General features: G+C 34.6%; 1 protein-coding gene across 1 annotated transcript in view; it reads left to right on the plus strand.

The window, feature by feature from the left end:
• EHBP1 (EH domain binding protein 1) overlaps positions 1–14,765 on the plus strand; it is a 244,034-nt gene that overhangs the window by 85,698 nt on the left and 143,571 nt on the right. The window contains exons 5-6 of the mRNA XM_034657273.1: positions 4,306–4,487; positions 7,132–7,271. Of these exons, the coding sequence (XP_034513164.1) occupies positions 4,306–4,487; positions 7,132–7,271 (322 nt within the window). The remainder of the gene's footprint in view (positions 1–4,305; positions 4,488–7,131; positions 7,272–14,765) is intronic.

Here is a 14,765-nt window from a genome sequence, read left to right on the forward strand (position 1 = left end):
ATATATATATATATATGTATATGTATGTGTGTGTATAAATATGTGTGTGTATATATATATATATGGAATGGAATATTAATCAGCCATAAAAATGAATGAAATCTTGCCATTTACAACAACATGGATGGATCTAGAGGGTATAATGCTAAGCAAAATAAGCCAGTCTGAAAAAGACAAATACCATATGATTTCACTCATGTGGAATTTCAGAAACAAAACAAATGAGACTTTGAAAAAAGACAACCCAAAAAACAGACTCTTTTTTTTTTTTTCAAGATTTTATTCATCTGAGAGAGAGCAAGAGAGGGGGTGGAGGGAGGGGGAGAGGGAGAAACAGGCTCCTTGCTGAGCAGGGAGTCTGTCTTGGGGCTCAATCCCAGGACCCTGGGATCATGAGCAGAGCCAAAGGCAGATGTTTAACCTACTGAGCCACCTAGTTGCCCCCAAACAGACTCTTAACTATAAAGAACAAACAGATGGTTACCAGAGGTGAGGTGGGCAGGGGGATAAGTGAAATAAATGAAGGGAATTAAGAGTATGCTTATCTTGATGAGCACTGAGTAATACATGGAACTGTTGAATCTCACTGTATTGTATACCTGAAACTAATATAATACACCAGAATTTTAAAAGACCCACAAAACCAGAAGAACATAATATCAGAATAAATGTAAGTTTTTCAATTTCATGAAAAAAAGAAAAAATAAATAACCAGCAGTAGGAAAAACTACAAAAGATTTCACAAAAGAGGAAACACATGGCCGATAAATTATGAAAAGATAATCAATGCCATTAATAATCATGGAAGTGCAATTAAGATGTAATGAAGTAGGGGCGCCTGGCTGGATTTCAAAGAAATGGAAATATATAGTCTAAGCCTTTTCTTTTTTTTTTTTTTAGATTTTATTTATTTATTTATTTGAGAGAGAGAGAGGGAGAGCATGAGAGAGCACGCATGTACCAGTTGGGGGAGGGGCAGAGGGAGAGGGAGAAGCAGGCTCCCTGCTAAGCAGGGAGCCTGAGGAGCACTGAGCTCTATCCCAGGACCCTGGGACCATGACCTGAGACAAAGGCAGACACTTAACCGACTGAGCCACCCAGACGCCCCAGCCAAGTCTTTTTTGTTACACAAGAGTACTTAGGAAAAATGAGAGTGAGATTTCTTAAGTAAAATGATTATATTATGTAAGAGCTTCCTTAGGGGAAGTATTTCTGAAAGTGTGATTTTAGATTAACTGGATTAGAATCACCTGGTAGTAGTGGTGTGGGTGTGAGTGGGGCGGGATGGGAGTAGAGAGGGGAGGTACTTATTATTTTTAGAAATGCGGCAGATTCCTCAGCCGATCTCTGGTTTTACTAATTTAAGATCTCTGGGGGTGGGATCCAGTTATCTAGATTGTCTAAAGCTCTCCTAGTTTTTTGTTTTTTAGTAAACACTAAAGTTTAAGAACTTCAGCTTTAGGAGTTTTGAAGTTATTCCTCAAATACTGTCAGATTCACATATAAACAGGTATAAACATAGGCCCAGAGACAGAAACTTACTCTTACATGTATGTGAACGCTCACTTCTTACTGACTTTTGTCATCTAACTTTCTTTCTGAGTTCCTTTCCTATTTTTTCTCTTATTTCTGTCCTCTTGTCCACCTTGCATATGACATGAAATAGCATTAGGACTCTGGAAGCAATAAGAGTAATTCTCTCTAAACTCTCTCTGCCTGGGTGGCCTCTACTCTTGTCTGGAAGGATGATAGGATGCAAAAGGCTTGCTCATCTCACAAGTGCAATCACTTATTTCATTCCTCTTTATAGAACTGTTGGTAGCAATGATAGCAATTTTGGGTGGGTAAAGATTTAAACTCGGTTGTAAAAAGTGAAGATTCATGGAGCTGGGGTTAGAGCTGTGAAAGATACTTATATTTTTCTCATTACTGTTCTTTTTAAATATTTTTTCTATGAAACAGCTAATTTTAAAGAGGGAAACAGTATGTGAGCTTGGTGAAGAATTACTAGAAATACCATTCAGACCTCTTTTCCCAGCACAGACTTTAGTGAGATCCTGTGTTAATAATAGGAATGGATATCGTAGACTCAAAAGAGCCTTGTTCTGTTCACCTGTCCAGACCTTTCAAAGGGCTGTTTTCATTGTTGCTGATCAAGTAAATAATTAAGTGGTACAATTAGTTATGTTTAGAATTCAGTAGCCTTTATTTTCTGTTGTTTCAGAGAAGCTGATTTACCAAAAATTTAAAAACTCCTTGAGTTCAGCAAAAAACCTTTTTTCTACACAGTTTTTATCTAAAAAAATAAATTTGAACGTTAATCATCAAAACTCTAGATTTTGTAGGAATTATCCTTAAATTGGGCTTTCAAAATTATGCTCATTTACAAGTTATCTTAATTTTTATAGTTTGATTATTTGCTTATAAAATTATATAATTATTATTAAGGGATTAGTGTCATACTTTGTGAAACAGATTTGTTTAACAAAATCTGAAAGTAATGTGTGGCAGTTTGTATGTCATGCTTCTAAAACAGAGGCTTTAAATCCTATATTATATGTAAAAGTTGTTAGCTATTCTAAAGGTACAATAAGAGATTATTGTTCATATCAGTGTAATAAATTGATACTACCTGATCATACTTTTTCATTTTGCACATTGTCAGAACCTTGGACCTTAATCTTATTCTTTGATTGACAGTAGCGACCAGGGAAAGAACACTTGTATTGTTTGGGATAGTCACATCTGTTCAACTTGATTCAGTTGAGGGTATTTGCATATTCTTAAGTATTTCTTCTGAGAGGGCTTAAATCCTTCTCAAGTGCTTGATGCATTTTTGAAATTCATTCATAAGGTATCTACATGCACTAATAGTTCTGTATAATATTGCTGTGCATAATCTGACAGATAAGACCACATTTTAAAACAAGGTATTCTTTAGGGATGCTACATTACATTTTTACTTGTCCTGCTGGCAGAAATGTCAGTTTTTTCTAAAAGGCTGGTTTAATGTTTTGATTAAATTAGTGTATCTTTATTTTAGTCAGGTTTGTCAATCATAAGACAAAGTAAAAATTTATTAAATAATAATTCAAAGGTTAATGGTAGTTTTTCCTGCCTTGGTTGGAAAATTGAATAATTTTATAGAAAACCATTGTAGAGCTTAAATGGATTTCTGATTAGTCTCCTTATTTTATAGGGAAGGTTAGTGAGGCTCAAGTTTACTTACTCAAGGTCACACAGCTTGAAAATTAGGCCTGATTTTAGATCTGAACTCCCAGACCAGTAAATCCTAAGGAATGCTGGTATATGACTTCTGGTTTACATTAATGATGGCATACATATGACCTCTGATCTACATTGTTTACAAATTATCTTCATCTAAAATGTCCCCTTGCCGTTAGAACTCATAGTCAGGTATTATGCCTTAACCATCATCATATCTCTCCCGAATCAATGACGTATCTTATACATAGGTAATGCCCAATCATTATTTTGCTGTTCTGTTTTCATTGTTCTCCTAGGCTATTATTCTGCAAAGAATAATTTTGAAATGAGATAGCTTATTACTAGAAAGCTAAGTACTTGATAGCAAATAGGTTTCATTTTGTATTCATTTCCGATGAATTTGGTAATAGCTGTGTGGAGCATTTTGAGACCTACTGGAGTCAGTTGGCAGTGTCTGCCACAGATATGGCATCAGAGAAACCAGTGGTTTCTTCCTTAGTAAATGTGATCCAAGAGGAAGGAAAGAGGACTGTAGAGTGAAGTCATCAGAAAAGTCCCTGGGAAGAGATAAGGCTCAAATTAGAGAATAAATAGAACTCAGATACTATAGGTAAAAATGAGGTTAGAATGCCATAGAGGCTGGGAGTTCCATAAAAAATTGGAGAAATTCAAAAAGAAATGTCATTAGGTTATGTTAAATAGAATGAAAGGAAGGAAAACAGTTGTTGAGTACTTTCGTTGCCTGTCTCTGTGCTAGATCCACTTTTTAGAGGAACTGTGGACACTTTCTGTCCTAGTTTGCATTCCTTGCTTTTTCTTTCCTGAGATATTTAGGGTTGTTTTAGTTTATCTTTATTTCTGCCTGGGCCAGCTCTCTCCAATTTTTATCTGTCTTATTTAAAGATATAAAAGTTATAATACAACTTCATCACAATTTTATTTCAATATTGTGTTATAGGAATTCATTAGGGAAGGAAGTTTCAGGTGTTATCTAATCATATTATTAAAATACTGTTTTAAAGTACTTGGGTATAAAATAAGTAACTCCAAACTTCTGAATTATTTTTTATCTTCCAGGAATCCCCTTCTGGTCGAAGGAAAGCTCTTGCTACTAGCAGCATCAACATGAAACAGTATGCAAGCCCTATGCCAACTCAGACTGATGTCAAGTTAAAATTCAAGCCATTGTCTAAAAAAGTTGTATCTGCCACTCTCCAGTTTTCATTATCTTGCATTTTCCTTCGGGAGGGAAAAGCCACGTAAGTGTCTTTTGTCAAGAAGACAAACTCCTTCTGAGTGTGTTTTAAAACTGTATGTAAACAGCTTTTGACTCAGTAGACTGGCAACAGTTGAGAATATCCTACTGCATACCAGTCATTCTTGCCATTCTTTGTTTCAGAGCCTGAATTAAATGAATTCCTTGTTATTTACAGTCTCTTGACTCTAGAGAATGAACAGTAATATAAAAGTGGCTATAGGAAGTTCCAAATTTTAAATTGTACGTTATAGGGTATCATACATGTTTGTTTTGTATTTCATTGTCTTCAGTATACGTAATTGTACTCTGAAATACAGACAGTTCAATTTGTAGAGCTGTTCAATGAAGCTGAGATATAAAAGGAATGCAAAATGAAAAGTTTAGGTTAAGAGGAATAAAAGAAGTAAAGGAACTTTTCCCAATTCATGTTCTTTGGCCCAGCCTTCTAAAAATTGTATAGCAAAGTACAATTTGCTATTAACTGTTCATATCAAAAATCACTCCTTAAGCACGGAATAGGCTTTGCACGAGGTAGTTCCTGCACCAGTTCTGGTCTCCTAAGGGTAAAATTCTAACTGGATAAAATGAGGTAGGCGTACCTGGAGGAAGAAAAAAAGTAACGTATGCACCATGGTTGTTGCCTACAGTCAAGTCAAGGATGAGTGCGTGTTGGAGGTATAATGAAAGGGTTAGTACCTGCTTGGAGAGGAAGATCAGTAAGGGAAGAAATGGAGATTCTCAGTCTAGACTTAAAAGGTGAGAGGAAGAAGCTAGCTATGAACATTTCGATCCAATCTAAATCATAGTTCTAAATGTATTTGAGCCAGTGGAATGTGGTTACTATAATTGGCCATGTTCGCTTGACTGATTAGACTGGATTCTGTGCGTCAGTCAAAATGAGATGTTTGGCACTCATCTACAGGGCAGCAAATGACTTGGTAGATAACAGTAGGCAGCGAATGACTTGGTAGATAACAGTAAGCATCATCTCTGGAAAGTTGGCTTTTGAGTGAGTGTGGTAGAGAGACAGTACAGAATGGAAGCAATCAGTCTTTCATCTCAGGACCTTAAATTTTAGTATTAAATACTGAGAAATTAAAAATAAAGACCTTACCATGAAGTTAAAGCCAAAATGAAAGGAAAGGAAACACAGGAAGAAGAGAGAAAACAAAATCAGAGAAGATACTCTGATTGCGGACTCCTTTCCACGGGGCAGCAGCAGTAAGTGAATCAGCACCATCCATGGGAGAATCTGGGTGAGAGGAATTCAGTTGAACCAAATGTCTCAATTCCAATGGAGAATTCTCTCAAAACACCCTAAACTCCCTCTCTACCTCCACACTCCTTGATTCCTAACCTCCCTCCCTACCTCCACACTCCTTGATTCCTAACCTTTCAGAGAGAAAAATGTTCAAGGTTAAAATCCAAAATATGAAGAAATTAAAGAAGTAAAATTAAGCAAGTTAACATTTCAAGAATAATGTTATATCTTGAAATTTTCCCCCATTGGTAGATGAGCAATTTGTAAGGCATTCCTATAAGGTAATACAACTTTTTTTGTTTATGCAGACTTTGTGTCACCAAACTTATTTTTAAAAGGGGAAATGATTTAGTTAACTTTAAACTTACGTGAGAGATAATGCAAAGAATTAAAAAACCTGTTTAGTCTGCAAAATTGTAGTATATTTAGGAGATAAGTGAATATTAATGAACATTTCTACAAAAGAGTTTTCTTGTTTTTTTATTTTCTTGTTTTTATTTTATTTACAGTATCTTAATTTGGCTTTCTCAATTTTAGGGAAGTATATCAGATTGAAATCTAGTTTGTATATAACATATTAGAAATTTGTTTTATTCACTGTAGTTTATTTGAAATTTAAGGTGAAAATAATAGATTGAGAAAACATATTATTTGGTGCTTAGAGTACTTAATGGAAACTATATACACTTATATTTAAAATACTTCAAGATAAAGACATTTTTACATTTTATCAAATACATGATATTTAACTTGTATTTAATCAACTCAGGTTATTTTTCATCTTGTAATTTTTAAAAATGCTAGACTTGAAGGTGTTTTTTTCTGTTACAGTAGTTCCTTAACTTTTGGGGAGTTATGGCCCCTTTGAGAAAAAAGCACATTTAAACAAGATTTAAGTATAATTTACAGGGGTTTACCATTTCTTTTTCTTCCTGCTCACCAAACCAAAAGGGTTCATGGATTTTAGATTAAGAATTTCTATTCTAATTTATTTTGAAAGTTTGAATACTTTAAAGTCTAGAGCTCATTGATTTGCAAACTGTCTCACTGTTTTATGAAACAAGTTTTTATTTCCAGGTTTAATGATTAGGAAACCACACTTTAATCCTATGAAGAAAATTCTAGTCTTCCACAGATCTACAGCACAGAGTTAAACTAACTCCTAACCAGTTAGTTTTTAATCCAGTTTGCTTTTTACTATTTAAACATACCATTTAAAAATTAATGATTAGGAGTATTTAGATTTTCAATAGTCTTGGGCAACTGTTTAAAAAGGCTCATTAACATATAGAAAGAAGGAACATACTATTATTTTCTTAAGCAACATTTTTTCAAACAATGTCATTTCATGAGCTGTGTATTAAATTTTAAATCATTCGTGTAGGGATGAAGACATGCAAAGTTTGGCTAGTTTGATGAGTATGAAGCAGGCTGACATTGGCAATTTAGATGACTTTGAAGAAGATAATGAAGAAGATGATGAGAACCGAGTGAACCAAGAGGAAAAGGCAGCAAAAATTACAGGTTGGTTTTGTTAGCATTAAGCTAAAAGTTTATCTTTTTTTTTGCAAAGTTGAAAACTCATTCTTGTTTTCCTGGAAAAAACAATGCCTCTAACAAAATATTTTTTCTTCCTTAAAGCCTTTCTAGTGTAATATAATATACCATTTAGCTCTCTGAAAACTTTATGTGCTGATGGTTGGTAACAGATTTTCACGATTTAAAATCAAGTCCAAGCTTAGTCAAGAAAGCATAAAACTTTAATGGAACTACTAATTATAGTATAAAGTAGCCTAAATATGTTCACACTTCTTTTGTCAGTGTATGGGTGAACCTTCTTATAAGTAAAGATCTGCCATAAGGGTGTCAGGACAAGATAAATTGGCTACCTTCTTCTAGCTCATGTGTGTTTATTCACATAAATTTTGTGCACATTCTTTTTTTCTGAATTTGTATATACCTTATGTATCTTTATATCTAGAAGCTTCCATGCAGGTACTCTTTATAGCTGATTGGTCAATAAATATTTATTGATAATCTGGCTATCACACCTGAGGAATTGATATTATACCTTTATTATTGGAGTGAAAATCAAGCACGATGAACTTAACTTCTTTCAGCTAATGAATTGTTCTAAATTTCTGTATTGATATCCCATGACTTCTATCATGTACTTACCTCTTGGTGAATGTTTCCAAATTCATAAGGCACTTTGGCAGCCATCTCTTGGCTCAGCCTCAACTCTTACTGTCATAATGTTTGGGGGCTGTGGAATTTCCGTTGATCACATGACCCATTTAACTCCTTATCTAAAAACTTCCTTGACTTTCTCAACTCCACTGATGTTCACTTCCACTCCATTTCTAGATATTTATTTTAAGGAATTGATCGGACTTGTATGCAAAGATGGATGTTTTGTCCTGTACAAATTTTATAAGTTAGTATTTTCTAATTTATGATTGGCATTTTGATTTATTTAACCCAAGGTTATTTAGAAGAGTGTGTTTTATCAGGGGCTTTATTTATTTATAGTTTATTTCTTTTTTAAATTTATTCAAATAAAGTTCTGAAGACTTTCAAATTTCAATCTCAGATGAGTAAAGTTTTTTTCTTTGTAGTCTAGATATATGATTTATTTTTGTAAATTTTCTGTAAGTATGTTTTTACATGTATATTCTATTTGTTTGATTCAGCATATATTAGACCAAACTTTAACTTTTTAGTCATTTATATTCTTATTCTTTTTGTATAGTTCATCTGTGAAAGAGAATTTCAATACTAAATTCTTTAGTGCATAAAAATTAATTTTCTAATAGTTTCATTATGGATTATAATTTGATCAGTTTGCCCCCATTTAATGCCTTTTGCCCAGAAATTTTGCCTGATGTTAATATTTGTAACTCACGGTTTTTTTATATTTGTATTTTCCTAGTGTATTTATCACTTTCTTTTAACCTGTATTAAGTACTTCTCTTACAAACAGTGTTTGGTTTACCTGTCTTTATATTCTTTGCCCTTAATACTTATATTTTTTGATAACTGCATACTTAATTTCACTTATATTACTTTATATTTTATTTGGTAATTTTCTAATTTTTTTTCCCATCCACCCCTTAAATTTTACCATTCTCAAATGTTCTTTATTTAAGCATTTTTTAATAGAGTAATTTGGAAGTTATACATTGTTTTCATTTTCATGTACTATCCTCTAAGATAAATAAGCCAGATAGATAAATAAATGAACCTATGTTTCTCTATTAACATTAAAAATAAAACAGGGCTACCTGGCTGGCTAAGTTAGTAGTGTGTGTCACTCTTGATTTCGGGGTTATGAGTTCTAGCCCCATGTTGCATGTAGAGATTATGTAAAAATAAAGTCTTTGAAAAAAATAATAAATGAATAAAACAGAATGTGTTGACTTACCTCATGTAAGACGAGAAATTCAGTATTATTTTCTCTTTTTATTTGAACCCCTCCTTCTAGCCCTTCCTGGCTATTATTTTTATTTCAATAATATTTTATATTTTTTTCAATAATATATGCAGACATTTGCATTATGTTCATAATTGATGTCAGCAACATTTATACAGTACTTTTTAAAAATGCCATGTCTTACCTATCTTTGAGTTCTTTCTTTTATTTGACTAGCTGAAGTACTTCAGAAAGGATAAGTTAGTAACCTTCCTTTACCACCACCAGTGACTTTTTACCTATCTTTCAAAATTTAATTTTATTGACATATACTCTGGGAAGCCTTTCATGCCTACTCCCTCTTAAGCTTGACCATTCCAGCCCTTGTGCTACTATTGTACTGTTTACAAATGCAGGCATTTTCTTATAGCATGAGTGTTTATAACTGCAGTGGGATATAATTTGATCTTTTAATTGGAGAATATGGTTTGTTCTTTGTAGATGGCTTTTGGTTAAAACTAAATCTCAGTTAGACACTACTACCATAAGTAGGAATTTAAAAAACCCACATATTTTCAGAGCTGTTTTGAGCAATGTTGTACTGTTTTGGTCATAGCAGTGGGGGGAAAAGGTGATAACAATATGTCAGAAGTTTTATGCTGGTTATTGAAAAGAAGGGACAATATTTTTGAACAAATTGTAGATATAATGAAAATATTCAGTAATAATTAGATTTTATAGTTAAGCCCTTGTCTTAGTCTGTTTGGGCTGCTACAACAAAATACCAGATGGGCACCTTATAAACAACAGAAATTTATTTCTCACAGTTCCAGAGGCTGGAAGTCTGTGGTCAAGGTGCCAGCACAGTTGGATGAGGGCCCTCTTCTGGGTCACAGACTTCTCATTGTATTCCTCACACGGTGGAAGGGGGCAAGGGATCTCTTTGGGGCCCCTTTTAGAAGGGCATTAATCTTATTCATGATGGCTCTGCCCTCATGACCTAATCCTCTCCCAAAGGTCCCACCTCCTAATACCATCACACTGGGAATTAAGATTTCAACGTATGAATTTTGGGAGGACACAAACATTCAGACCATAGTAACCCTTATTGCCTAATCATACACATACACCTTATTTTCTAAAATTCTTGTAGCAGGAATAGCTTTCTTTTAGGTAGCCTAAAATTCTCTGACCCTAATCAAAGAAGTTGTTTTAATGCAACTTATGATGATCCAAGATTTCTTTGGAATTTTACTATTTTGTGTTATTATTTATTTATGTATTTCTTTTCCCCATTTTCTGAAATTCCTTCAAGGTAGAGACTGTGTTCTAATCATTTTTTCATTACTAGCTTCTGGCACATTGTCTGGAACATATTGAGAATTTAAGATGTGTTAACTGAAAGGCCATAAATCAATGAAGGGACTTCCATCTCCTATTATAGCCCATACTGATCACTCTGGCTTATTATCTTGTTCCATTTATTTGACCTTTACTCATATCCTACCTAATTCAGGGTAGAGTGGTCCCATTTTATAGAAGGCATGTGATTTGGAGGAGACATAAGTCAAACCTTAAATAATTCAAGACTAGTTTTCCAAAAGTAATGAATGCAGAATGTGTGTTGAGGGAGCAGGGTAGGTGGGGACAGTGGGGATTAGATGCATGCTCTTAAGTCAATCCACAGTCATTGTAGCATATTTTTGCTTTGATGTTACTTTTTTTTTCTCTATTATATTTGCAGAGTACAGTCACTTAAATTAATAGCACCAACTGCATGTTATGGCATTTGTTTGGCTTCCTTAGTTGCATTTTTTAGCACATGTAAATTCCATTCCAAACTTATTATCTTTCAGGAATTTTTTTTAGCACCAGCACTACCACTCTAAAAATGTTTTGGTAAAGTAGTTTGAAGATAGTTAAAAATATATTAAAATTTAACAACAGTAATGTTAAAGCAATAGGTTAAGACTAAACAAAATGAGGGGCTTCTTGGTGGCTCGGTTGTTAAGCGTCTGCATTTGGCTCAGGGCGTGATCCCAGAGTCCTGGGATCAAGCCCCGCATTGGGCTCCTCTGCTGGGAGCCTGCTTCTTCCTCTCCCACTCCCTTTGCTTGTGTTCCCTCTCTCGCTGGCTGTCTTTCTCTCTGTCAAATAAATAAATAAATAATCTTAAAAAAAAAAAAAGACTAAACAAAATGAATGCATTTTATAAACATGGTACAAATAAAGTATGGTGGTATTTTTATTTACCAGTTAAAGTGGCAGTAATTTAAACACAGCTTATATTCACTCTTCCTTGCAGTTTTGAAATTGCTGACAGAATGTTTATGGAGGAAAGAATTGTTATTTTAAATTTTGCCTCTATTAATTATATCTTTATATTGCAATATAAATGCATAAAATGCAATCACATATCAGTAAAAATTATATGGATATATTATTTCCCCAACTAAGCTGCAAACTTCTTGAGGGAACAGACTGTTACATTATTTTGTGATACTTTAGATTGATACCTAGAGGCTATTCATTTAGTCCATGATTTCTTATGGAATATTGCTGTTAGATCAATAATAATTAACAAATACTATCTTCTGAAATTACAGTCTTTGCTATAAGGTAAACATAAATTCGTGATATCTGTACTTGGATTGATTAAAAATCCCTACCCTGTTGTCTCTGAGACAAAATTCACTGCTAACTGGAAACGTATTTTGGAACTGGCTCTTAGACAGAAACCTTTTATTGATACTGTTATGTACAGGTGCATTCTACAGAGGGGCAGCACCAGTAAATGGGCAAGGAAATTTTGAATTACAATTAGAAGAATCACTGAAATGTAGTGGGAATAATAGGCCTTGGAAATGGAGAAACAAAGCCTATTAGTGGGAAAGTTTATTATAGCCAGTGTTAGAAAACATATATGATTTTAAAACAGTCAGTGCCTCCATCTGTATATGGCAACCTCAGAATGCATGAACCACTGTATAGCAATATGACCATCTTTGGAATTTCTGTTGAATTTCTGAATACATATCAACAAGAAGGAAAAAAGATTCCTCCATAAATAACAATGTCCTGTTGAATACATCTCAGAAAGTCAGGTTCAGCTGAAGCAGTTTATAGCAGAGCATTATTGGAGAAACTCAGACATGAAATACCAGAAAGATACCAGTATACTTAAAGCCGTTGCAAAGATAACCAAGGATTCTGCTTAGGTTCAACCAGACATTCAGGCTTATGTGACCTCAATAGGTCACATAAGACAAACTAAGCATTAGATTCACTTAGAAGGATATTAGAAACACAGAAACACAGCAGCATGCCAGCAGAGCATTCTTTTTTCACTGGAGTCCTCACAGCATCCCAGGTGCTATTTTGTGACCTCTATCTCCACATGACAGCTTGGATACAAGGAGCGGAGATCCACATAGTTAAAAGCAGGGATTGCCTTGGTTTCGAATCCATGCTGCCCAAGAGCTGGTATCTTTTGAAATAGCTTAATAGGTATAGCTTCCAGGGTCTCTGTAATGGAAGTGCCTAGTAATGAGTCCACAATTAGAAAAGTCCAAAACTGTGGCCTTCCATCAGATATATAGTCCATTCAGAGTCTTCCCATCCAGATGCAGTTTATAAATTAAGATTCATTTTTACCATAAGCACTATTGTCTGGTGTTTATTAATCCCTTTCCTATAGTTTGTAAAGTTAATTTGGGAGGAGGAAGAGTGACATATTGACTAACTTCAGAGAATATAATCTTAAACATTGATGGTAGTAGAGGAGATAATAGTTCATATTTGAAGAGCTAAAGTTGATTATGGGAAGCCTTAGCCCTCTGACATTACGTGTCCTACTCACTAGGACTATGAATGGGGAAAAATAGGTCTTCTTCCTTTGAGTAGAAGGTCTCTCAGATGAACTTGGGACTGTGGTCAGAGAATAATACATCCATTAATTTGCTTCCGGTTTTTACCTGGCCATTTACTCTCCAATACCTAGGATACTAATGAACAAAATCATAGGCTTGCTGTGGGCTATATAAAATAATAGAATAAAAATGGCCACTATTTTGGAGTTCTTTGTAAAGGATAAGAATTTCTGGAATACTGCATCTATTATTTAGGTATTAAGATTGGAAAACAGTGTAAAATCAGAAAGCTAGGGGCATTTATGATCCGTTGAGCTAAAAAGTTGATAAGTTATCACAACTACCTCCTTTTTAAAGGAATCTGAGACCCTAGTAAGAGAGACTGAAGACAGTAAGAATATCTCCTCCTAGTGTTTATTTATTTATTTTTAAAAAGATTTTATTTATTTATTTGATAGAGAGAGACAGCCAGCAAGCGAGGGAACACAAGCAAGGGGAGTGGGAGAGGAAGAAGCAGGCTCCCAGAGGAGGAGCCTGACGTGGGGCTCGATCCCAGAACTCCGGGATCACGCCCTGAGCTGAGGGCAGATGCTTAACAACTGAGCCACCCAGGCGCCCCTCTTCTCCTGGTGTTGAGAACTCAAGTATGTCCACTCAGAGACCAGAAGTGGCAGAAGATAGAGATTACAAATTCAGCCTCCTTTCTTTGCCACTCTTAAACCCTAATTAATGTTGCTTTGTACTAATGACAGCATTCTCTAGGCCTCCCTGCCTCCGTAGGAAACTCCAGAAGAATTCTGGTGATACTGAGAGCCCATATGACAGGGCTAGAATGGAAGTGAGAGTTCTCAAGAGAAAGTTAGAAGCTTTCCAGTATTTAGGGGAGGTGCCAGAAGACAATGAATATTCTAGTACTGATATGCATTCTCTGAGGATTTGTCCTAGGATGAGAGGTTGGTTTAACCATAGTAACAGAATAAAGGAGAAAAACCATATAATCATCTCAATAGATATATAAAAAAGAGTGTTTGACAAAATTCAGTACCAAGTTTCTCAGCAAGATTTCAATGTAAGAGAATTTCTTCGTTTTGATTAAGAATATCTATGAAAAGCTGCAGCTAATATCATATGTAATGGTAAACTATTGAATACTTTTCTCCTAAGACTGGGAATGAGGCAAAGATGTTTTGCTTTCACCACTTATGTTTAACATGATACTGGAGATCCTAGCAAGGTCACAGGATATAAGATTAATATAGAAAAATCTGTATTTTTATATATGAACAACAAACATTTGGGAAATGAAATTAACAAAATAATTCCATTTACAATTGAGGCTAAAAATGGTATAGATACTTAGAAATAAATTTAATAAAAGATGTAGAAAAACCTCTACATTGAAAACTGTAATACAATACTGAAGGTAATTACAGAAGACCTTAGTAAATGGAGAAATGTTCTATATATTCACAGATGAGAAGACTCAATATTGTAAGATTTCAGTCCTTCCCAAGTCAATCTGTAGATTCAACTCAGTGCCAATCATAATCCTAGCAGGTTTTTTTAAAAAAAATATAGAAATTGAAAAGCTGACTCTAAAATATATTTGGAAATGCAAAGGACCTGAATAACAATACAATTTTGGTTGGGGCGCCTGGGTGGCATGGTGGTTAAGCGTCTGCCTTCAGCTCAGGGCGTGATCCCGGCGTTGTGGGATCGAGCCCCACATCAGGCTCC

The sequence above is a fragment of the Ailuropoda melanoleuca genome, chromosome 4 (genome assembly GCF_002007445.2).
Source record: "Ailuropoda melanoleuca isolate Jingjing chromosome 4, ASM200744v2, whole genome shotgun sequence".
In the NCBI taxonomy this organism is placed as follows: domain Eukaryota; kingdom Metazoa; phylum Chordata; class Mammalia; order Carnivora; family Ursidae; genus Ailuropoda; species Ailuropoda melanoleuca.